Raw genomic sequence first — 23768 nt, forward strand, 5'->3', positions numbered from 1 at the left:
ATTTTTATCTTGACGAAAACGTTTTAATGTGTTCATTTCTTTAAGGTCACAAATTATTTTCCTGATAACTGCGTTTTTTCGCGATTTTTTTCGTTTTAAATCAGAAACACATGAGAAAATTGTGAGAAAGTTTTGCTTAGTGTTAAAAACAAAATTTCTCGCACGGAACTACATAGACCCAAAATCAAACTAGAAACACCCGTCAATCTTTATTATGTCACCAAGTTACCTTAATCCAAGTTGTGTCATTAACGAAATGAAAGTCTTGTTTCATAATGGAAACATATTTCAGTCATGTATATAAAGCGTGAAAATGAATGTTGAAGTACATATTCAATGCATATATTTTAAAGCATTAGCAGCTGGACAAACAGTTTTCAAATATGATTTTGGAAATGGTAGCAAAAACTATGTCTCTCGATAAGTCTCATCGAACCGTTGAAATATAATTTTCACTTATGTTCTTCAATTCTCACTTGTAAACCAGAATGACTGCCATGTAGCTTAATTTCAGGTTTTATTTTGGAATTTGTTGACTTGCCTCTAATAGAGATAGATTCTTTCACAAGAATTGTAATTTATTTTTTTGAGCACTACATTTATTGGAGATTCTTAATGAAAATCGTCAAGTAGCGTCAATGAAATTTTGTAAAAATATAGTGATTATGGTCCGACAAATCCAAATATCAAAAAAAAAGTCTGCACCAATTTTCAGATTTTTCAAAATTTTCTGTCAAATTTTTGGCAGAGTGCCACATTTATGAAAAGTTTAGTTTTTTGTTGAGAAATTTAGAGCAAATTTTTCATATTGAAACACCTGCAATGTTCAGATACAAAAAACGTTGTGGTAAATTGCCAAATTTTGCAAATATTTGGTTTTGTTGAGAAATTAAGAAAAAAAATTCTATATGCCTCAGACCTCATCGTTCTAATTGTTCAAATACAAATATTTGAAACTTAAGTAAAACTTGTAAATTTTAAAGAAAACATGTTTTTGATTGACTTCTAAAATTATGAAAGACAAAACTAATTAATGTTTACTTTTAAACTGTAAAAATTTGTCCGTATTGATTTATACGGTTTTTCAATAATGATAATAAGCCTTTAAGATCTAGGTTTCCCAATAGGTTACTTTCTTGGTTTTACTGAAGAGCATTAATTTCGTATTTGGAAAAAGGGAAAAAACATAATCAGTCATGCCCTATATCCTAAAATTCCTAAGAAATTCAGTAAATAATACTCCAAAAATCTACGATTCGGTAGAGCAAATCGCGCAATGGTCCACACCTGAATCTATTACTGCCCCTACATTGTAGTCCACAACACCTGAGCACTCTTCGAACAATCATAGACTGTGTGGCTGAGCGTTCTCTCTGCAACCTTGTCTTCTTCTCAACATGACATGTGTCTCTTGTCTCTTTTATTCCTGTCACACATCCCGACACACACTCACACACACAGATACACACGCTGTTGCCATCCCCCTATCACATGTCGTTTCTTCATCTTATTCCTCTCGTTTCCCACGCCTGAACTTACAATTGTCCTCCACTGGTGGTAATTGTTTTTCAGATGGTTTCGGGAGGCAATCGGCAAAGCTAATCAGTTGTCTAAAAATTACAGTAATGCTGACAATCACGCCACATTCGGCTATTGATTCGATGGAAAGCACGCTTCCCACTTTTTGATAAGCGTCCGATTGGGATGCATCGTGTGTCTGTCCGCATTTCTGTCCTACATTATAAAAATTTTGCACTTCTAACTAGCTTTGAACAGAGTTGTTTCAAATACCGTCCTTTTTTTGCATTTGGCATCAATTGATCAACTATCTCTCTTCGACCATTTGGATCAATAGATTGAGAGAATGGGAAACAAAATACACGCTGGTTTTACCTTCACCCCATCCCACGCCCGCTCTCTCGATTGTTTTGTTTGCCTTCTTGTCCTATTCTCATTTCGCTCCACACCACCTCACGGCCGCCACCCCGCCATTGAACCTACTTTATTGATTTCTCATTATTACAGAGGTCAAATGTTGGGAACATACAACGGTGACAGCAAAGCAGAAACGGATGGTAATTTTTCCACTATCTGTGATGATAGTTTACATTTTCTATTATTCAGGAAAAGACAACTCCATTTGTCATATCTGCAGTGATGTGGCGACTGGAAGACACTACGGAGCAATTGCTTGTAACGGATGCAAGGGATTTTTCAGACGAACCGTTCGACGGAACTATGAATATCATTGTAGATTTGAGTCGAAGTGTGAAATTGACAAGCGTACGTACCCTTTATTTATCCAAATTAGTCTAATTTTTTTATTCCAGATAACCGCGCAGTGTGTCGTTACTGTCGCTTTATGAAATGTATTTCATCCGGAATGCGCGACGATCAAGTTCAAAGTGAAAGGGATGTAATTGGTAAAAGGTGAGTATACAAAGTTGAAAATTTAAAACTTTTAAAAATTCGTATATGAGACATAAATAGAATAGTAACTTTTTGATGGTTGATCTTACATTTTCAAAATATCTTTTCACCCGTGTAACACTATTGAAGCGTAGAAACGATGATTATTAGAACTAACTAATGACCAAAACTTTTCGAATACTTATTCAGGGGAAACTCAGATATTTTCAAGTCAAGCGAAACGATGAAGCTAAAATTATCACGTTATGATCTTTTGTTCTTAATGATGGAAAAGTATTATTAGTGAAGATTTAGACTAAATACGTCATGGTAATCAACCATGACTAAATGTCATACTCAAAATTAGTTTTTAAACAAATTTTAGTCGTTGCTGTAGATTTGAGACCAAGAATTGTTGAACATAAACATTGGAAAAGCAGTTAAAAATAATATTCGTAGAAAAAACCTTTTTTGGTCAACATCCAAAGTTATGATTTCAGTTTTTACCACTTTTTGACTGTAAATTTGAAAAATTAAACATTTTTGCACTACAGGATTTTTTAAAACCATTGATCAATCATGGAAATTTTGCAGAGAAAAAAAAGACAACATGAAAACCTATTGTCAAGACCCGACTCCGAGAACCTCACCCGAACTAACAATGTCCCCAGTGGAAGATGAGTACGATCAACTATTGGAAAGCCTCTTGAAGTCGGAGATGACGATTCAAAGTCTTCGTGATACAGTGATCACGCAGACCGGAAATGTGGAATACACCACCAAATCTAAGAATGTTTGTTTTAGACCAAAAAGCTGTTCTTCTGGAGGTTTCAAATTTCAGAGATTGTCCCACACAGACCGAACAGCAACTTTGAACGACGTCCTTAAATCCATGCACAGTCAACTTTTGCTGGTCATAGAATGGGCGAAAACACTGCCGGAATTTAAACAACTTTCCGGTGCTGATCAGGTAAGAGCCATTGAACAAAACTGGTCGGTTAGAGGAATTCCAATAAGATGTAAATTGATAACGGAGTTCTTTCGTCCTTTTTTTGTTGATTACAAAGCAAGCACAACTGTACAATTGTGTGCTAATCAGTTTTAACAAACCGCTAAAGAAAATGAAAAAAAAAACTTCCCAAGCTTTCAGGCCGTTCTTCTCAAAAACTTTGCTGGTCAGCACGTGACTCTTTGTGTGGCTTATCGCTCTGTTGGTGCAAATGACGCTTTGAAACTTCTCAACGATCTCTACATTCCAAGGGCTTCAAAAACCACACCACATCTGAAAGAATAGTAAGAGGATGCTAGAATATACAATGTTTTTAATGTTGCTTTTTAGTGTGGATGGATTCTATTTACGTGACTGTGAAAAAGTGATGGACCAGTTGGTGGAACCAATGCGATTTTTGAAGCTCGACAACAAGGAATTTGTGGCTCTCAAAGCTTGCGTTCTTTTCAATCCCGGTAAATATTTTGTGAGGGAAATATTGAGGCTTTTTAAAACAAAATTAGCTTAAAAATATTAAATGATAATATACATTGCAAAATTATTAGGAAAAACAATTTATTTTCTTAAAAAAATACAAAAAAATGGAGTACGGGCAGGTGGGGATTTCAATACGGTTCAAATGGTGCTAAAGGAACCAAACATCATAATAAAATTCTTTAAAAATGTTGTTCTGATTATGTTTAAATAGTTCATATTTCAACATTGTCGGGGCTCGAACATGTGACAATGCTTTAGTTTCCCAAAAATTTGGCTTTCACCACTTTTTGATTAGAAACAAATCCATAAATTTTTCGAAAAAATTTATCACGATCAAAATCATTTTTCCATTGGCAGTAGTCTACCTTTAGTTGTTCTAATGCATGTCAGCTATTATCTTAAGCTCATATTAGAATAGCTTTCAAAACACTAATATATTAATTTCAGTGGCACCGGGTCTATCCAACCATGCTGTTAATTTGGTCCTTAACGCAAGAAGGAAAATTTTCGCCGCATTCGAAAAATATGTAAGAGTGAACAAACCGCTGGAAACCACACGAGTCGGAGATTTGACATTTTTCATTCTCACACCGCTTTCGGTAAAGCTTTTCTTTAGCATCTATTCGTACGATTTTGAATACATCAGGTTCTTTCAAAATCAATTTCGGAAGATATCATGTTCACAAAAGTCAGCGGTGTTGCGAGAATTGATGTTTTGATGGAAGAACTGATATTGGCTGAAACTGATTACGGGGAAGATAGACAAGGTATGTAATTAGTTAATAAAATTTATTCCTAAAATAATATTTTCAAGATCAAACTCCATGCTCAATTATGAACGACACACCGTCGGGAAGCCAAGATATGTGTTCACCGTGCCCGGAGGATCTTCTGCGAACCTCCACTTCAAGCAACTCTCCCACAAACTCGTGAGTCATTTGTTTTCCTCTATCAAAGATCGTTTCAAATGATCAAGTCCAGCATTTATTCCATCTTTATTTGCGGAAATTCCTCCTTCGCGGAGTTGTTTCAACAGAGTCTAGGGCGTACGAGTTTTAATGAGCAAACACCAAAGGTGTGAACTGTGTGATCCTGCCCTCAGTCCATTGACGTTCATTTTGCAACTTATTGACGTAGACTTGGATATCGCCAGACGTAAAGCGATGAACTAGGTACATAATGTCAAATCTAATCTTTAACGGCCAAATTTTAAGAATGAGTCATTGATTTATCTCTATTTGTGTTGGCTTGATCACACAAGATGTGAGCATCGAAATGTCCTAGTTAAAAGGTGACATTCAACTGTAGACTTCAAATTATCAACATTATCAAAATTTGCTCCGAGAAGATGTGCGCGCAAGTCCAGCATAGTGTTGACCATTGAGTTTATGACTTCAGTATGTAGAGAGGTACAGTATGAAATTGACTCAGTAAACAACACATTTGTTTTATTGTTCACGAATTTTGCTGGAAAAAACATCAAGTTTAACTTGAAAACCGTCTGACAATTTACATTTTGTTACTCAAGAAGCAGCTTGAGCTACGGAGCATATGCATTTTTCAGCTCATATAAATTGTAGTCAAACAATACGCACAAAACCTTGAACACATTAGAATAAAACACACAATGTAAATGTTCCTGTTATTTTTTAAAGTGATGCACATTCTGTGGCTGCCCATAGAACTTGCGTAGTCATGAAAAAAATTACTACACTTTGAAATGCTAAACCTCGGTGCATTTTGTGGATAACTAGTTAAATAACAAGTTATATAACGATAACGACAACTGAAATATGAGCTGCCAAAGTTGAACAATGTGTTGCAATACTGATAGAGGAAATAAGGGCAAACATAAACCCAGGGTTTAACTGTTTAGTAAAAAGCCACCGGTTTTATTGATTAATTCAAAATCAAACAATTAAGCTCATTTTCGCAAAGCTGTTCCCAATTTTCAATGTTCCCTCTTTCTGTGTTTTGCAAATTATGAAAGCTCCGAAATTTCAAGAATCACATAGCATTTCCTTTTAATTACCCTATTGGGATATCTCACGCGTTCCCTTTTCTTGCAAAACCATAAATTCAACACACTTGAATATTAACTTTTTTGTGATCCCTTGCGGTTAATAATGCCACCGTGGTGAAGGCACTTGAAAAATTTATTCCACTTTTTCCACGTCTTCCGGGATTTGCAAAACCCCGTGAGTTGGCGGTGAATATTTTCAAGACCACCACTAAATCAAACTAGCAGAACGATCGAACATTAATGTGAAGAAAATTTTGCAGTTTCAAATTCAATTGTCACTTTTTTTGCAGATCTCTCACTGCCGGCCTCTTGCTCAAAACAGACGATGCTATGATGTCAGGAATCGGAACACAATACACAACTCCACAGTAAGAAGTTTTTATTATAAGTTTTAATTCTAAAAATGTTACATTTCAGACCTCACACACCACAATTTGCCGACTCCTCTCACCTAAACCTGCCGTATGCTCCGTTCACTTCTAGCTACAACCAATATCCAAACACTTACTCATAGTAGTCGATTCTCAAAAAAAACTTTTTAATCCAAGTGTCTATTCTATCTATCCGTTTCATGTTCTCAAACTGTGATATTTGACAATGCCCGAAAATTCACCAGAAAAAAGTTATTTGAACTCCCAGAAAATGCCATTGAAACACAATTTGACGGGTTAGAGCAAACTCATTTGTTAAGAATATATTTTGTTTCCCACCCCCTAATAAATATAATTTTTATAATTTTCTCACAGTTTTCAATGATCTGTTATAAAACACAATCTTTTCATAAAATCTTTGAATCTGAAATCTGAATAGTTTTTCATCGTTCCACACACCCCAAAATCCAAACAGGATTTTAATTTACGACATCCCCTCTTCTCGGTGCTCGTCTTGTTCGAGGGCGTGAAGCGCGTTATTACATTTTGTTTGGCATTTGGCAGTGCACCCCTAAAAATGGACGGAGATGGCAAGAGGGAAGTGATGTTTCAGTGAAGTCATGCTGAAAATTGAGGTCCATTTTGATGCACACTGCAGCCAGGTGCGTGGGTTCTTTGAAAAAATTCGCAGATGCTTTCTAAATGGAGTTGAAACAAAGTTTGAGAATTTACAAGTTGTTCGAAAATATATTATTCACTGAGCCATTCGATCGAAATTTTGCCAATCCTCTCCCTAGTCTGTAAAAATTACCATCCGGAGAACAAAAATCAGTTCATCTCTTAGCCAGTCATGTGCACCATATTAATGAGAACCACGTCAGGGTATTGCTATTACAATTGGACTTTGATGGAAAATGTTCCGGACGTGACACATGAATATGTGGACTACTACTTTTTTTGCACGAATGTGTGTATGCAAATGTGATAGACTAATTTACATTATATACGTCAGTTATTATTAAGAACATGAAAGCAAAAATTTGAATAATTCATAGAAGATTAAACTTTTGGGAAATTATTCGAAATTATATGAGCGGGAGACGTTTGATTTACCAACTGTCAGATTGGGTGATAATTTCATCAAAATTTTTTATAAAGCATTTTGCCATCTAGCACAGTTATACCGCGATGTGCGAGCACATTGTGCACGATAGAAGCCCGGGCACGATTGATCAAGAAGGTGTTCGCTTGAAATTGCGGCCATTTTAGATTCGCGGTGAGCCACAATGCCAATTCGGCAGATTCTTTTTTGAACACATTGCAAATTGATTGTGTTGAAAGCGAAAAAGCGAAAGATCGTTCAAAACCATTGCGTAGTGCCAATAATTTTCATATCATGCAACTTGTTTTTTTTACAAATTAAAATATTGTCAAAAGGAGAAATTCATCAGTTTTCAGTTTTCACCTGTTAAACATTTAGAAATTGGCCAAGAAAAACGTTCAATTATGGAACATTTCTCTGAATGTTGTTGAAAAAATTATATTTTTATAAAACTTTCATAAAACTACACTTTTTAAAGATAATTTTTATTTTGATATTCGGTCATGTGGGATAATTACAAGCAATCTTGAACATAATTAAGTACTACAGATTTTTTTAAATTGACAAATAGCGAAGAAAACTATGAGACAGAAAACTCAATTTTAGGCGATTTATTTTGTAAATCTAGATGATTTACTAAAAATTTAAAAAAATGAAATAAATATTTAATAGTTGATTCCAACAGATTATTTAAGAATAAAAAAAGTTGTGCTACGAAATTTTACCAAAGTATCGTAACATTTTGAAGTTTCACTGTGTCAATTTTATTCTAACCGTGATATTTTCAAAATATCATTTACTATATATAAAGCGCTTATTCCGTTTGTTCATAGTTTGTAGTCTTTGTAGTCTGTGAAGTTTTAGCTTCTGGATTGATAGTGAGTTGGGTTAGTGTAGGGATATAGTCGGGGTACTGTAGTGGTACAATAGTGGTACGGTAGGAGTACTGTAGGATTACGGTAGTTTCAGAAAAATTAGTTTTCAGCTCTAGAAGTCGGGGGCCGCGCCGGAGGTGCTGGTAATGATATCACTTGTATTCTAACACATTTCTCTAATATGACATTAAAGAAATATATCAAAACATATTCAAAGCAAAGAAACATTTTTTTAATTAAAAAAACCCATAACGTTAAGGAGAGTAATTTGGGTAACAAGTTTTCTTAAAATTTGAAATATTCAAGCCATTCAAGAACAATGCAAACTGTTTGAAATATTATTTTCTGTTGCCATTTTCTAACCATGTTTTCTTTTTTAAAATTGCGATTCCTTTCTCTATTCTTAAAACTTTCAGATATGACTTGCCTAATCAATGAAAGGTGTTACTTAGAAAAAGGACAGTGGCTAACATTGTGTTATTCCAATTATTTATTACACGAAAAATACATCATTTTTTTTATTCAGATTCACAGAACCCTACAAAAGAATGAAATTTTTCAACTTTTCCTCGAAACTTTTTCAATTTCTTATAATCGAGTCTGGAACTTTTCTAATCAAAATTGTATAAATAATTTGACAAATGTTAAAACACTTCATTATTTTCCATTATTTTTGGTGCCCACAAATTTTTCAGCAGTAGTTGTAAATATTAATTAAATATAAAGCTTTCTATACATTCGTAGGAAAATTTTACGACACACAAAAATTGTTTTCTATTTTATTGTGTAGACTTTGTTTTACATACCCGAATTTTTCCTAGATATTTGTTGTTTAAAGGTGGAGTACCGTCAGTTGGGAAATTAATTTAACGACTTTTAAGAACCCCCAAATAGCACAAAAAACTCCTTGAAATTTTTTTATTATATAAAATACTTAAACCGGCTGATGTTCTTTATTATTTTATTGAAATGAATAGGAAAGATAATAATACAATACTGGATATAGTTCAGTTTTTAGTTTTCACCTATCAAGATTTTGGAAGTCGGAAAATGTTTCTACTATTTTTCAAATTTAACTATGTTTAGCTCTTTGTTTGTTTGAACATACGTTAAAACCTGCAGCAAACTACGAAATTTAATTTATTGAAAAATCTTTAAAAAATTAGAAGTTTTTTTTTTTGAAATTATATTTTGCTATGCCAGACATTACGTGTACCACAAATATTTTCTAAAATAAAATGTATTTTGTTCTATTCTTTAGTTTTGCCACTCTTTAGTTTTTAGAACTTTTGATTTTAAATTATATATGTAAATTATCGTCATTTTCAGTAATGTCCTTTTCCGTGTCATTAAATATCTATACCAGAAATGATTCCGACTTTTTAATTATACATAACAAAAATATTAGAAACATCAGAATCCCGCACTTCCTGCTGCAAACTAGATACTGTTTTCAAAAATTCCTTCGTGTTTTCAAAACATGGCACCTGTCTAGGCGGTAGTCTAGTGTGAATATGACATCTTCACATAGCCGTCAACAAAACTGAAATTCTTCGAATGTTTGAAAAGAAAACGGAACGGCGAGAGCACATTTCCCCAAATTTGATAATGAAAGTCAGCTGTTCTTCAAACAATATGACGCGAGGTTTAAGTTCAACATCAGCAATTCTAAACCTGACAAACTGAAGCATGTTTCCAGTTTGTTTCATTTGTGATTCCAAGTATGTAACGTCATAATTTCAAGAACGTTCCATTAGTGTTGATAACAAAATAACATAATTTGTGAGGTTGCCGTCTGAATTTGTGTAATTTGTCTAAAAAAGGAAATTATCTTTAAACTGCTCTAAAATAAAATAAAAGAGACAATTAGTTCATTCGAGAAACGCTATTAGGTTTATTGACGACATTTTGATTTTCGGCTTTGCAGTATTTATAGTCAAGCAACACAAAAACAATTTTTGCATTCAGTGTAGGGTTTCCATTAAAAAAGGATCTGACACCTGCCTTGAACCTTGGCGCCTCACGTTGGTCTCCACGCCTTGATTCTGTATTCTGTATTTTGGCGTCAGCCAAAAGCTTAGTGTTTGCACCAGATAGTGCGATAGGCGGGTTTTTCACAGCGGCCGATATTTTATGAGTTCCGCGCAGCACTGTTCAAAAAGATCGGCGGGAGGCAGGCGGAAGTCGCCGTGAAGAGTGAATGAAATCCTTAATTTGTATTTACTGTCAAAAGTTCTCCCTATCACTTTATCTTTCATAACTCGTAATCAACTATAATGCGTTATCTAAGCATTATAAGTGTTCAAACATGTGCCATTTTATAATTTTTCTTTGAAAAACTGAAATGTTTCCTAAAATTTGGCATTTTACCGAAACTTTAACAAAAATATGACATCTGGTTAGGTATGTTAAAATTTTATATTTGGAATCATACAACATTCAATGCTATATTTGAACTTTCAGACATTCCATCATTAAATAGTAGACCCATAAAAGTTCTGCAAGTGCAAATACCCGTGAAACTCCTAGTTCAAAAAGTTGTCAGTCATCTTTTAGTCTGCGGTTGTCATTTTGAATGTTGGGTGAAACAAATCCCGCAAGTTTTTATGATGTCACTCTCCATTGAAACGTCGCCCACGATTAGAAATAGACAAGAGGAGGTTGTAGATTTGTGAACCCTACATATTGAATTCTCCTATTTTTTTTTTTGAATGTCAAGTCTACTTTTGTCCTAGTAGTAGACGTTGTATCTTGATGGGAACGTTTTGATTCTATAATAAAGCATCCGGTGTTGTATAAAGGCCCTTAATCAAGCTGTGTCAGACTATCGTGACGAATAAAGGTCATGGCATAACATGGAAGGGGGGTTCCAATCTAAAAATTAAAATATAAATTGAGTGAAATCAGATTTGAACCCAGTCACATAGTCATCCATCTTTTTTGGGTTAGGTCAGACCAACACGTCACTGCTCGATTCGCTCGGTTACGCGGTGCCAAGAAAATACTCGACATTATCGGAGGGAGTCTAGTCAGAAAACCGCGAACCTTTTCCGAAAAAATAAGGAATAGGAAATTGTGAAGGAGACACTCAAGCACGCAAAAAAAACTTTTCGCTTCCGAGAGCAAAAAATCGCGGGCGATTCGAAGCATCAGAAGGCACAAACAACCCCGCGCGAAAATTCGATCATAACTCAAAACAATTTTGAAATTCGAAAGAAAACGTATATTTTCTTGCATCGGTTTTTTTCCTGAACGTCATAGGTTTCCTGTACCTTGTCCTGTTAAGATTTACCAGTTATTTTTGGATAAACGACGCTAATATCAATATTCATAGCTATATTCATGTGAAGTTCTCCTTTGTTAAGGAACATCACAAATCATATCTTTTCTGATTTTTCCGTTCACATAGAGTGATGCAGTTGATTAGTGAACATTGAGGATGTGCATTCAAAAAACGCCAGAATCACTGACCGGAAATTTGAATACATTAAAACCAAAGTTTTCCAATTGTACGTGTGTTCAGCAAAGTCTGCTAGCTGATTTCTGATAGAGAATTTGATCGACAGACGGATAAAGTGATGTCAACTCTGGGAAACGTGTAATGTGATTTTGTATATTAGCATACTATCTAAAAATATTTTACGGCGGAGTAGTGGGAAAATTGCTTTAAAATACTCATTCAATTCAAAAAAACAAATTGAATGTTGGAACGTTCACCTAATTCAATTTGAATTTTCGAGTTTTCGGAGAGGTTTTGTAAAAAAGTTTTTAAATCTTTTTTAAACTTATTTTTAGGTCACCTGTGATTCGCGATATGTAAATAATGTGTATTGTGGTTGTGTTCGTACGTGGAAAATAAGATGTATGAAATCAACAAAAATATTTTAAAATTATATATACCATGCTGATTCGTTGTGTAAAAAATATACATTCTACCCTCAACTTTCACAAATTTTCACATTTTCAGAGCGATATTATTTTAAAATTAGAAGAAAGTTTTTGTGATGTTTGAAATATACTCAACGAAATTATTGATTGATTTTCGTGTTTGGTACGTAATTTAAAAATAATTTTATAGACTTCAGTGTGCCCGAGTTTCACACTAGAACACATATTCTACACAATCTCAAAAATCGACCTATTATTAAAACAAACTATTTTGAGGATCACAAAAAACTCTCATAAATTTCACATATTTTTTGAATTTGTGTTACGCATGCATATTTTTCAAACCGCGAATCACCTGCGGTGTACTTTTTTTTTCAAAGTTTCTCATTGTCATTTGAAGGTCCTGTGGGAAAATAATTAAAAGTCATTCCTCTGTTGAAATTCTTCCAGATTTATGTCCTAAAACGATCAGTGTTTTAGATTTATTCGAAAAAAGGCGCAAACTCAGTTTTTACCACTTTTTGAAATTTACAATTTTTCTAAATTTTTCAAAAAAGTTGTAATGGTCATCATGGCAACTTCCTACAGACGTTACTGAATCATTTTAGAATAGAGAAATTATGGTACTGACAATGCAAGCTTAAAATTCAACATTAATTTTGTGAAAACGGAAAGTGGTGCAATTTTTTTCGAGATTTTTTTCTGTACCAGACGATCGATTATAGCAGTTTCTTGCATTGGAAGTACATATCTTTTTAAATATTTTTTCATATTTTCACAAAATTCCGACTGACGCAATCTGGCTATTTATTTAGAGCCACCACGCAAAAATAAGTTAAGAATAGACAAAAATTGTAAGGTAACGCTGTGTTTTGGCTCTCGTGTAATCTTTTATTTTGTACCAGTATTGCATTGAAAATAGGATCAAGATCCTTTCAATTTATTTAATTTATTTTTTCTTTCTTATTGTCTTTTTCTAACCTCTTCTTTTCACTAGGTGATTGCATCATAAAACCTGAAAATATAAGAAAGAAAGCACCAGTTAGTTAACATGTTTTTCTGCTCTGAAAAGATTTTGATAGTTCTATGTTTCATTCATTCATTTTCAGCTGCTCAAGTTAATTTTTCTGACACTGAATATTTCAGCCGCACACGTTTTACTGGAAGTTTATTTCCGGCGGCATGCCATTTAAATTTTTACGTCTGGTTTTTAGTACGTCTTCAATCATTCGGCCCCACGCAGACTGATCCCTGATTTCTTAACCGAACAGAATACTCACCGAACCCTCATCAACACCTTACCTACGGTAGATTCGCGCCAAGGTGGTGGAGCGGCCGTCAGTTACGCCCCGCCCAATTGTATTTTATTCCTTTTTTCTTTCTCAATGTCTCTTTTAGCTGCACAATATTTCATAGTAGGAGGACTCAAGAAGAACATGAGCCCAATGTCCTCAGAGGACGGACGCCACGCCTACTTAACAAACATATATTTAAACGGCTGTGTTGAAACTAAAATTATCCATTCTTCAGCAGATTTCCTTCCTTTTTTTTAGTAACGTTCCTAGGTTTATGTGACTTCTCATTTTTTAAAAGTGTATATTCTTTTACCTTATAGACTTTGGTGGTCTGTTAGAAAAAGCCATGTAAATGAGCTCATGACTCAATGCTCAATTACCATATAGTGATGCAAAACTGGAGTTTTTAGACTTGCATCTTTTTTCCACTTAGACACCCAGTTTCTCTGTGCAAACAGATTCATCATCACGAGAATTTTCTTTGAGTTCATCGTTTTTTTATAAATATCTTCCACAACCAACCATCATTCATTTTCATTTCGCTTCCATTCTGAATCCACACTTTCTGTTTTTAGAAATCTTCAAACGGCGTACTACATAATGTCCATCAAGGTCCTTATTTTTGTTGCTCTCCTTGTCATCGCCTTCCAGTTTGCCAGCGTCACCGAGGCTCGAAACGCTCCACCGATGACCCGTATTCAGGTAACATCATTTTCTCAAAACTAAATCAAGTTTCAAGATAGATATGTCTAAAATAAGACTTCCTCATTAATTATCCCCTCAAATATAGAAAACAGAGAGAAAAATCATCGAAACGGAAAATTTGTATTTGTAGGTTACTCCTTTTTCTAGTTTGTGAAAAATGTGTGGCATTTTGAATCTGTAGGTGGTGCAGATGTAGGGACAAAATATACGAAATTGCATATGAAAGCAAACAAAAAGTTTCAAGTGACATCATTCGAAACTAAACTTTAAAATGTTGAGTCTAGATTTAACTAGATTTAAGATAGCTTGAAAATTATAAATACTTTTTTCATTCAGGAAGTCTTCCGCAGTCTCATGGCACCAGAAGAAATTCGTGGGAAAAAGTACTACCAGCAGTACGTCCCAAATGCTGAAAACCAATACTTCACCGAATGGTAGTTAAATCGAGCGTTTTTCTTTTTGCACCAAACCACCAATCATCAACCAAATCATTCACATTTTCTCACTTTAATTATTACCATCTCCTTCACCCTTCCAAAGAGTCATGACAATGATATTAATACCAATAATAATATTAATACAAATAATAATAATAATAATAATAATATTTTCTCCTCCAAGTTTAGCGAACTCATTTTAAGTTGCCACTAAAAGTCGCATTACAAATAAATGACAAGAGAGCATGTGTTAATAAAAAATGTTAATTGCACGTTGTTCGATTCTCAGTCAACCGAATAGAAATAATAAAGTATGAAGCACGATGAATATGAGGAAAGTTGACGCAACCACAGGATTCGAAGCAGGATTACAGTAGTCATTGAAGCATGTGCATTTTAGAACCCGGGTGCCGAACAGCGACGTTTGCTCACACATATCTACGCCTGTAAATTATATGCTTAACGATGTAAGCTGGGTCTAGAAGTACAAACTTACCACCAAATGGAAGAATTGCACAACCTCGTATCATTGAAATAATACTTCTTTCTCGATCGACAAACATTCCCACTGAAAAAATTATAAATTACAATGTCGACAAATAATGGTTTCCTACAAGTTTATTATAATTTAACTATTTGTATTTGAAAACTACAGTGATGTACCAATGCTCAAATTTTCTGAAAGTATAAAGTTTTCAAAGGCTTGACATTTTATCGAAACTTCCTCCATAATTTCTGAAAAAATCTGAAATTTTTTCAGAAATTATCTATAAAAAATTTCCACTGACACGGAAACACTCTCAATCATAAGATCACACTAACTGGCATTTAAAAATTACTAAATAGCTGAGCCCGCCGGGGAGATGCTTCTGAAACTCTTCCGAGCAATTTTCCTGAAAAACCGTAAAAATTCCAGTTTAAAGATCCTAAGTACAAATTTTATTTCAGCAAATAAGCACCGAATCTTCATAGGTAATTTGTTGGAACTAATTTTAGAATCGTTTCTTTGGAGATCTAAGATTTTTATCAACACTCTTTTTAATATTTTTTCGGAAACAACCAGAGAACGATAATTGGTAAGTTGTCCGCTAATTTATGTACTATCAAGAAATCAAACAGTCCAAAACTACTACAATTATGAATAACAATTTTTATTGTGTTTCCATAGTTACCAATTTTTTTAAGTAGTGCAAATGTTTTTTTGAATTAATTAATGTTAATAGTTCAAGTTTTTCAGCTGCAATCAATAAATTTTCAAAGAAAAATGAAACATCTAGAAAGAACCTGCTAGTTCAATTATAAACTTCTGAAAAAAAACGCAGTTCATAAAATAGTTAAAGCTGGTGCTTGTTTAAAGTAGACAATCGTACTTTGATGTATCTATTTTACTTGAATTGCAAGTTGTTTTGCAAAAACTGAAAGTTGGGCCAAAGTGTTTCAAACATATTCCGCTTTATTTAAACTTTTTCAAAAACGCTTCCGTATTTTTGGCTTTGAACCAAACATATATTCCGATTGGAAGATTATGTATGAGTTTATTGAAACGTAAAAAGCGGGTATGAAAAAGGAAACCAAAAGCTAGTCTGTGACAAATTCCTATGATCCAAAATAGAGTGTACCAATTTAGAAACACATTATAAGAAGGTGGCTAAAATAGGAATGCATTTGAAAAACTACACTACCGATCAGAGCAGAGATTTTTTTAATAGAAGTTGTTCAAAATAATATTTTCCTATATGTTGTACAAAGGTTTCAGCTTGAAATTTATACAGAAATGCAAAAATTGTGTACTTGTAAAAGTAACTTTACAGGAAATACAAAACATTACAAGTTGCTCTAAATGTTATCTAAAAGATACATCAACCAACTTCAGCAGCTTTCGAACTAACAACCACAGTAGTTGCAAAAGTTGGGTAAAATTGGTAAAATTAAAGAATTTTTTTCAGTTGAACAAAAACGTGCACTGAATGACCACCAAAAATTGATAAAAAATGCCAGAAAGCCAATAAAATGTGGACGAAAGAAATTGGTTTTTAAAAGTGCGCTATATAGTCGAAACGTTGCTAAAACTAGGTTGAAAAGTTGCTAAATTTGATCGAGAAGTGTGACAAATTTTACATACTACATGGGACCTTGCATATTTTCCAAAACGTCAAAAAGCTGAGTTTTCCATCCAATTTGATATTCATTTTTAATATTTCAAAAACAGAGAGGCATACTTTTATCAACTCCTCCTGATAACACAGCAATCTTCACGCATCCAAAAAATCCGTACTGACATGAAGTTGCACTGTAAACACACTCGGTTCCTTGTGAAGATGTGCATTCGTAGCAGTTTATACTTTTTGTGTTTTTGACGACGAGAACAAGAAATAATATGAAAACAAGAACTGAGTTCTTGGGAGACCGTAGCCGCATATTCCGGGAAATGTACAGACGCGTTCAGTGATGGTCGGTATTATTTGAACAGCATCCTAACATATTCTGACTAATACATATGTTATGGTCATTTCTATGAATGCATGTAATCGTCGTTTGCTTTTCAACACCATCTTCCTCCTCCGTCTGGAAGTGCAACGCATCGAAACGCCCATCCCTTATTTGTACTTTAGATGCTTTTTCTCGAAGCATATTGTGCTGTACAGTATAGTCAATTAACAGGTGAATTCCCATCAGATACATGCATCCGTGAGAAAATGACAATTGGCACACAGCGGGTAACTTAAACTACCTACACGAGCGTCTCCAGCTCATCTTAATATAGCTCCTCAATAGGCTCACTCAGTGTTCTTATTCATATAAATCGGATAATCGACGAGTGCAGTATCGAGATGTCGAGCAAAAGTGTTGTCCTTGAATAATGATTGTGTGAACCTATTTACCCGAGGTCATGAGAAAAGTCAATTGGGGAGTTCGGCTGTCATTAAGAAATTGCAACACGACTTGGGTACTTGTGTAGTATACCTGGCCCTAAAATATTGACCATTTTGAAAATTGTGGGTGACCCTTTTTGTATAATACTTATTAGACCTGGGATTCGTGTATTTTCAAGCCTAAAACAAATCAATCCCACGTTTCAATCAAATAATCCTGTTAAAGTAAATGAGTGGAAAATTTATTGGAAAATATTTTTGGGCCAGGTACCACAAATTGTAGAGTTTAGTTTAAAAGATTAACTGGAACTTAGTTTTGTCAAAAATTATAAATGATTTTCACCTGTTGTATGGTAAATTAGGATGATTATTGGAAACGAAAAAAATTATTCGTTTTACACTGTGTGACACAAACTCTAAATTTTTCAAAAAAGTTTTGGATTCAATATTGTGAAGCTTTAATTTCAAACAATTTCCAAAGTTGACACATTTTGATCTCCACTTGATTTAAAATATCGACAACTTCTTAGCCACAAGATTAACCAATCAAAAAACGTCCTCAAACAGTCTGAATGAGCTCTATTGTCTAATGTGCACTCATCTATATAATCCATCCGCGTAATTACAAACTCCGCGATTCTGAGTCCTCTCTATTATTTTATACAAACCCCACAGTCGGCCGATGAGAAGTATGAACAGGCAAACTATAGGTGTGGTATGCGTAGAAAATATAGCTGCTTTATCTTTCGATGCCATCCGGTTATCGACAAATCATCTGTCTTTCCCATCCCGGTGCCCCCCGTTGGCTGAATCGTAAAAGGATATAACCACGAGTTGACCTTTACAGTACACATAATGCATGTATTGCTTATTAGTGCGAACCCCCTTAATACGCAAGAAACATGGAAAATCTACATCAGCGTGTCTCCGTTACCCTCTGTTTGCCATCTTGAAGTACCTTACTGTATTTGAGCACACCCGATTCTCGGGATGGAAAAGACAGTAAGGAGGAAGTTGGAGTACAATGGAATGCATTATACCTGCACCTCCTTCATTGGTTCCTGGATGCCGAGAGCAACAACAAAGTGGCCGACACCCGGCAAAAGGGGGGTCATTGGCATAGGTGTCTCATTTTTCTTGTACTACCACAACCCGCCTATTCAATTTGGTTAGCAAGAAGGTAGTGCTGATATTACAATAGAGTCAGAGATGATGAGTGTCTTTGGGAAAAATACCGGCTCTTGAAATTGTATAAGAAAATGGAGATGGATGTAATTATAAGAGTGTCATTGTATTGTTGTGTGCTTTTGAGTTGAGCTCTTTTGGGTTCTTCCTGGTAAGTCTAATAAACTGGTGAGATGACTAGGAAAACTTATATTTTTTAAGCAGAATCACAGAAGTCACGGAAAGCATTAGTAACGGAACACACCCTCAAAAAAGTAAGAGATCATCTTAAGGAGCAACCAACTCTGCAGGAGGAAGAAAATTCACCTAATGCTGTTGAGTAGAGTGGAAGTTATTTCCGGCGTCTGTCACGAGCATATTCCCCCTTGATCGTAAAAGTTATGAGTTGGCAGTGCCATGTGTGGTTGGCGAAGCTTAAAGCTTTTGTTCACGTAAACTGAATTTTTGGGAATCTTGAAAAATCTGAAAAACTTAGAATGAAATTACTAAAAACTACTCAATGGAGATTCCCTGTTTGTTGTAAAAGCAGACCAATCGAGACAAAAAAAACTTTATCCGGCGCGCCGACGCGCCGACGTGATGTCAGATGGTAATCGTGCATTAGCTGCCCTCGTGATTCCCTCCGACCCCCTTGTTCGATCGGTTAGACAACTTTGAATATAAAAAACATGGTAAGATAGAAAGGAAGAGGACAACTCCCACTTGTCGATGGTAGTGTTGTTTTGCTTGAGGAACGAAGAAGACGATCGCTGTCTACTGCTGCCAACTTCCTTAGACGGTTTGCACTAGTGAAGGACATATAGCAATTTTCGGTTGAAGCAACTCCCGTCGCTTGGAGAGTCTTAGTCCGGCTGGCCGGCGGCGGCGCTGCGCCCCCCGGTGGCGTAACATTCCGGTTTTCAAAATTTTCGCGAACAACGATGTCAACGGCTATCACATTGTCCATCAACACGTCTGCGAGTCTTCGGGCAATGTTATCTTTGTAAGGAATACAAAATGGTAAAAACCTGAAATTGAAAAGATTTTCGGTCGCGCACATGACACATGCTAAACACCATCAGCTGATTTTCAATTCTACCGTTTACTTTGGAGTTTAGCTAATTACGAAATCTCTTTTTTGGTAATAAACAATATCTTTTTGATCTTTTTCACTGTAGATTTTCGAACAAATACTTATTTCTCAATCATTACAAACGGAGTAAGTGTGATTTTTTATATTTTTTTAGGGACATAATGTATTTTTTCTATTAGTGCTTATTGCTCAAATTTGGCTGTTCATAACTCGGATGTATTCAGTTCTAATACAAATTTGTCAATTGCAAAAATAATGTTTACTTCTTTTTTCTATAGTTTTGATTGCATATCGATATGTTCAAAATTAACCAGTCTTTCACCAGGAAGCAACATAGGACTAATAGAAAAAATACGGTATATAGTGGCAGTCTAAACTGATGCTTTATGTACTTTTAACTTTCATTCTAACTTGGTGATTCTAAAAAAACGACAGACATAGTTGACTCAGTTCCCGTAAAGATCTGTCTGATCACCTCTCGGCTTGTTTCATTCTCGCATCCATATCTGTTCATACCAGCTGATCAGCGGCTGAGAGAGAAAACGACGCCACAGGAGATGTCGCCGACGCAAGGGAAGATACCCCCGGCGGCAGCCGGCGGGCACATTGGCTAATTGCGCAACGATCGCAAGGTCGATCACACTTTCCCAATTCCAAATGACCGTAAAATGCGCCAATCTACTCTGAGATGTTGCAAAACACAATGGAATGAGAGGGGAAAAAAGAGATAAGCTCTTACCCACCAGTAGTTAAACTTAATGGTGTTGTGGTTTGAACATGTAATGACCATTAAAAAAGGTGACGGTATTAGTGGAGGTCTACTAAATATGTAATGTATCAAAATGTTTTTCTGTTCTATTCATTTTCAAAAATCATATCCTGCATATCATTCAAATTCGGAAAAATCAAATCTGTTGTTGTCCTTTGCTCCCTACATTTTTGAAACAATAGTAGTTTTATGACGTTTAAAAATTCCCATTATTTGATGATTCATTTTGGTTATCTGGTTATTCATTCTCACAAAATTGTTGTGTGTCAGTTTTTCCGCATTTCAGTCGCCGCAATAAATTCACAGAAAAAAATAAGTCCGATTTTTTTGTCTTACAGTATAGAATATCTGCATTTTCATTAGGTTGATTTGTGGTAATTTATAGAAAACGAAAAATTAATTTTTCTTACTCATTCGTTAATGACATCGTAGCTCAATCAATTCATTGTAATTTTATAAATATCAAAATTGTTTCTGTTGAATTAATAGTGACGAACAACCTGTGGAACAATAATTTTTTAGAAGTAATAAATCAAAAAAAAAATTCTTACAGTTTTATTTTCTAATTATGTTTATAATATTCATATTCCAACATTGCAAAGGTTCGAACATGCGACAGTGCTTTAGCTTATTCGAAAAATGGCAAAAACTCAGATATTGTCATCTTCTGACTAGAAGTAAAATACTTTCAAATAAACTTTTGAAAATTTTATTATGATATGTGGTCATTTTAACACCTTATAAAAATTTTTAATCATTTCCCCACCAGCTGTACCCACACTCTCCAATTTTCACTTCATATTCAAAACCGTATTCAAAAGTATTCAAAAAATTCAACCCACATCGCCAGGTGTGTTCAAATTTTAACATTCGTTGTTCTCCAACCCCTACAGCCACCAGACTATGCGCGAACTGTTCGAATACGACAATTATTTTTTCACTTTGCTACAAAATGTCCAAAGGTGCCCCCATCTTGCTTGGGGTTTCAATCTCGATTGGGGCCGCCCCTGTAAGACTCTTCCCTTTTTCTATCTCGCAGTTCTTACGTAACCGCCTTGCATTTCGTCGCGCCTGCCCTGTCCGCAAAAACGATTAGAACGATTAGCTTGCCGTTTGACCTAAAAAAAAATCATTCAAGTAGCTGCTGGCTCGTCGTTCCTTCTCGTCATTACGTAACTTTTCAATTTACTATGGTATAAGAAGTCTTTCAGAGGTTTTGATAAAAGTTGAACTACGGCCAGTGGAAAATTATTAAAAACAATGGCGCAAAAATAATCAAGCTTTAAAAAAAAATTTGGAAACATTTTTATTCTGAGTCTGAACTCACTCACAAAAAAAATTTTAATAAGCTTTTTTTGTTTAAAATTGTGTTCAAAATATGCATACTTCAACATTTTAGAGGTTCAAACATGCAAACTCAGTTTTCTCCGCTTTTCGACTCTAAATATTATTAAATATTGCAAAAGTTTCATTATGATACTTAGACGTTTTAGCACAAAAGGCGTGGTTTTGAACCATTTCACTAAGTCCAAAAACTAAAAATCGCAACAATTGTAATATGCTAATACATATATGAATAGGAGCATTCTCTATTTGAATGTCTAATTGATGCAAATATGTGGACCATAAAAGTATGTTCCTAGGTTCTTCAAACATTCTTTCCAATACCTGTTAGTCCTGCTAAAATTGAAAACTTCTAAAAAATGTTCATTTCCATTTCCCTTTTTTCTCATATGTTCCTCCTACTTGCCCACCTAGACCTCTTGTCACTTTGCGTTCACCTGTCTGTCTTTTGATGTAGTATATGGAACAGTTTTCTTATCCATTCGCTATATCTCCATTACCTTACTCGCCTCTTGTTTCTTTTCTCTCGGAGATATATACCAGATAGACATTTGGCGGGAAAAGGCAAGATGTGCTATGATAGCTACTGATTATGTAGCCGTCAAGAAAAGGAACGCGACCTGTACGCGGGAGGAGGTGAATCCTTATTATACGAGCGCCTGGACACACGGCCAAGGCCAATCCCTGTTCGTGCCGAGAATCTCAACGGGGTAAGATTCACACTCTTATCCGTCACCGCTCTACAATTACTGTAGTTGCTGCGGCGTGTGTAGGCCCAAAAAAATAATACAGATAGATAGAAACTCAACAGTCATACTCAACATTTTCAAAATTTTGGTAGTGTGTGCCCAATTAAAATAGCACATTGAATAGAGATAGTTGAACTTGTTGATGCGGATCGAGAAAACCGGCCTCAAAGCATTGTGTGATTATGGGGTCGAATGGCAGTCAGAAGAGAGGGGGAGCGGGAGCGAGAGAGAGACAAAAATTCGAATATAATAGCGATGTTGGATAGTTTATTCTAGCATTGCGCAACCCGAATCAATTTTACAAAACTGGTTTTGTTGTGGTCGTCCAATAAGAAAAAAGAACACGAGAATCGAAGATGCGCGCAATCCTCAACTCAAGCAATCATGCTGTCTATGGTTTGAGGGCTTTTTTGGTGTATCCCTCGCGTCATTCTATTTTTTTTTGGGTCAGCCGTGTTTGGTAGAAGTTTCCCAACTGTTATTCGCTTGTGTTCTATACTAAAAAAAAGCTTGAACAGCTTGCCCACATCTGTTCCTAAGAGCATCGTGCTTCTATCTAAGACTCGCTTCCAACTTTTTTTTTTCAAAATTGAGAAAGCTAATCAACTCGCAATTGCTAGCCAAAATTGTTGCCACTTACTATCCCGACTGTGCTTGATGCCATTCCCCTCACCCCGTGCGTCCCGTCGCTCACTATCTCTATTCTGCATGGTATGCCCCGCCTCCAAAAATCGGGTAGGCGGGGGGAGTCATAGCCTTCAGCTCGTTCTTGCACTACTGCTTGCCATTTTGTTAGTCCAAGAGCACAGGTCACCGGATTACTGTAGTATTCATTTTAAGATTGCAGAAGCCGTGTGACAAATTTCGATTTTGAATGTTCTGTTATTTTCTCACTTCCTCCTCTCGAGCACTCTTACCTTCCCCGCCATACTTGAGCTACTGTAATGCATTGTCCAATCGCTGCTATGTATGCTTTTTCGCTACTTTTAAACAGTATCAAGTGAGGGTGTAAATACCTGGTTGGTGTCAGCCGGCGACGACCTTCTTGTCTCCGGAGAGAAGAGCTGCGTCTGAATACCTTTTCGAGTGTTGTACGCAAAACTTTTCAAGTAGTGGAGGTCTTGGTAGCCCATCCTACTTGTTCATCTATGAGCGCTCTTTCATTCAAACTGTCCACCGTTTTTT

General features: G+C 35.3%; 3 protein-coding genes and 10 non-coding genes across 15 annotated transcripts; 9 read left to right on the plus strand and 4 right to left on the minus strand.

The window, feature by feature from the left end:
- The first annotated feature begins 1124 nt into the window (after positions 1–1124).
- On the plus strand, positions 1125–1145 carry 21ur-11723. Its single transcript, NR_070897.1, has one exon.
- A 719-nt stretch (positions 1146–1864) lies between these two features.
- On the plus strand, positions 1865–6720 carry nhr-35 (Nuclear hormone receptor family member nhr-35; the record flags this gene model as incomplete). Of its 2 annotated transcripts, none has more annotated exons than NM_001029194.4 (12): positions 1865–2075; positions 2125–2283; positions 2331–2430; positions 3004–3202; positions 3251–3379; positions 3560–3702; positions 3749–3873; positions 4343–4494; positions 4542–4662; positions 4710–4824; positions 6209–6286; positions 6336–6720. In NM_001029194.4, the coding sequence occupies 12 exons, from the start codon at positions 1865–1867 to the stop codon at positions 6430–6432; spliced, it is 1629 nt and encodes a 542-aa protein (NP_001024365.1). The 2 variants fall into 2 exon arrangements, with proteins under 2 accessions (NP_001024365.1, NP_001379629.1); NM_001392764.1 differs by having other exon boundaries at positions 2026–2075; positions 6336–6432.
- A 7296-nt stretch (positions 6721–14016) lies between these two features.
- On the plus strand, positions 14017–14907 carry nssp-77 (Neuropeptide-Like Protein). Its single transcript, NM_076379.3, has 2 exons — positions 14017–14151; positions 14491–14907. Exons 1-2 carry the CDS (start codon positions 14050–14052, stop codon positions 14590–14592), a joined length of 204 nt encoding a protein of 67 aa, NP_508780.1. The 5' UTR covers positions 14017–14049; the 3' UTR covers positions 14593–14907.
- C07A12.18 (Protein sleepless) lies at positions 14649–19077 on the minus strand. Of its 2 annotated transcripts, none has more exons than NM_001270082.3 (3): positions 16811–17100; positions 15088–15159; positions 14649–15035 (listed from the first exon to the last, which is right to left on the minus strand). In NM_001270082.3, exons 1-3 carry the CDS (start codon positions 17007–17009, stop codon positions 14881–14883), a joined length of 426 nt encoding a protein of 141 aa, NP_001257011.1. In that variant the 5' UTR covers positions 17010–17100; the 3' UTR covers positions 14649–14880. The 2 variants fall into 2 exon arrangements, with proteins under 2 accessions (NP_001257011.1, NP_001359834.1); NM_001373282.2 differs by lacking the exon at positions 16811–17100 and adding an exon at positions 18956–19077 and having other exon boundaries at positions 14877–15035.
- On the minus strand, positions 18271–18543 carry C07A12.15. The gene has a single exon (NR_070898.1). It is a non-coding gene; the product is annotated as an Unclassified non-coding RNA C07A12.15 (non-coding RNA).
- C07A12.17 lies at positions 18418–18633 on the plus strand. The gene has a single exon (NR_070899.1). It is a non-coding gene; the product is annotated as an Unclassified non-coding RNA C07A12.17 (non-coding RNA).
- Positions 19078–19262: 185 nt separating the features above from the next.
- On the plus strand, positions 19263–19464 carry C07A12.11. Its single transcript, NR_070900.1, has one exon. It is a non-coding gene; the product is annotated as an Unclassified non-coding RNA C07A12.11 (non-coding RNA).
- A 751-nt stretch (positions 19465–20215) lies between these two features.
- Positions 20216–20402, plus strand: C07A12.9. Its single transcript, NR_070901.1, has one exon. It is a non-coding gene; the product is annotated as an Unclassified non-coding RNA C07A12.9 (non-coding RNA).
- Positions 20403–22251: 1849 nt separating this feature from the next.
- On the plus strand, positions 22252–22383 carry C07A12.13. The gene has a single exon (NR_070902.1). It is a non-coding gene; the product is annotated as an Unclassified non-coding RNA C07A12.13 (non-coding RNA).
- An 871-nt stretch (positions 22384–23254) lies between these two features.
- On the plus strand, positions 23255–23393 carry C07A12.12. The gene has a single exon (NR_070903.1). It is a non-coding gene; the product is annotated as an Unclassified non-coding RNA C07A12.12 (non-coding RNA).
- On the minus strand, positions 23265–23403 carry C07A12.16. Its single transcript, NR_070904.1, has one exon. It is a non-coding gene; the product is annotated as an Unclassified non-coding RNA C07A12.16 (non-coding RNA).
- Positions 23404–23462: 59 nt separating this feature from the next.
- Positions 23463–23746, plus strand: C07A12.14. Its single transcript, NR_070905.1, has one exon. It is a non-coding gene; the product is annotated as an Unclassified non-coding RNA C07A12.14 (non-coding RNA).
- On the minus strand, positions 23542–23756 carry C07A12.10. Its single transcript, NR_070906.1, has one exon. It is a non-coding gene; the product is annotated as an Unclassified non-coding RNA C07A12.10 (non-coding RNA).
- Between the last annotated feature and the right edge of the window lie 12 nt (positions 23757–23768).

This window comes from Caenorhabditis elegans, chromosome X (assembly GCF_000002985.6).
Source record: "Caenorhabditis elegans chromosome X".
NCBI lineage: Eukaryota > Metazoa > Nematoda > Chromadorea > Rhabditida > Rhabditidae > Caenorhabditis > Caenorhabditis elegans.

Coding starts and splice junctions, on each gene's coding strand:
- C07A12.18 (NM_001270082.3), bottom strand. CDS start 17,009: ATGCGGCTACGGTCTCCCAAGAACTCAGTTCTTGTTTTCATATTATTT. Junction 15,160..16,810: donor ATCAGGAGGAGTTGATAAAA/GTATGCCTCTCT, acceptor TAATTTTTTCAG/TGGGAATGTTTGTCGATCGA. Junction 15,036..15,087: donor TGCAATTCTTCCATTTGGTG/GTAAGTTTGTAC, acceptor TATAATTTACAG/GCGTAGATATGTGTGAGCAA.
- nssp-77 (NM_076379.3), top strand. CDS start 14,050: ATGTCCATCAAGGTCCTTATTTTTGTTGCTCTCCTTGTCATCGCCTTC. Junction 14,152..14,490: donor CACCGATGACCCGTATTCAG/GTAACATCATTT, acceptor TTTTTCATTCAG/GAAGTCTTCCGCAGTCTCAT.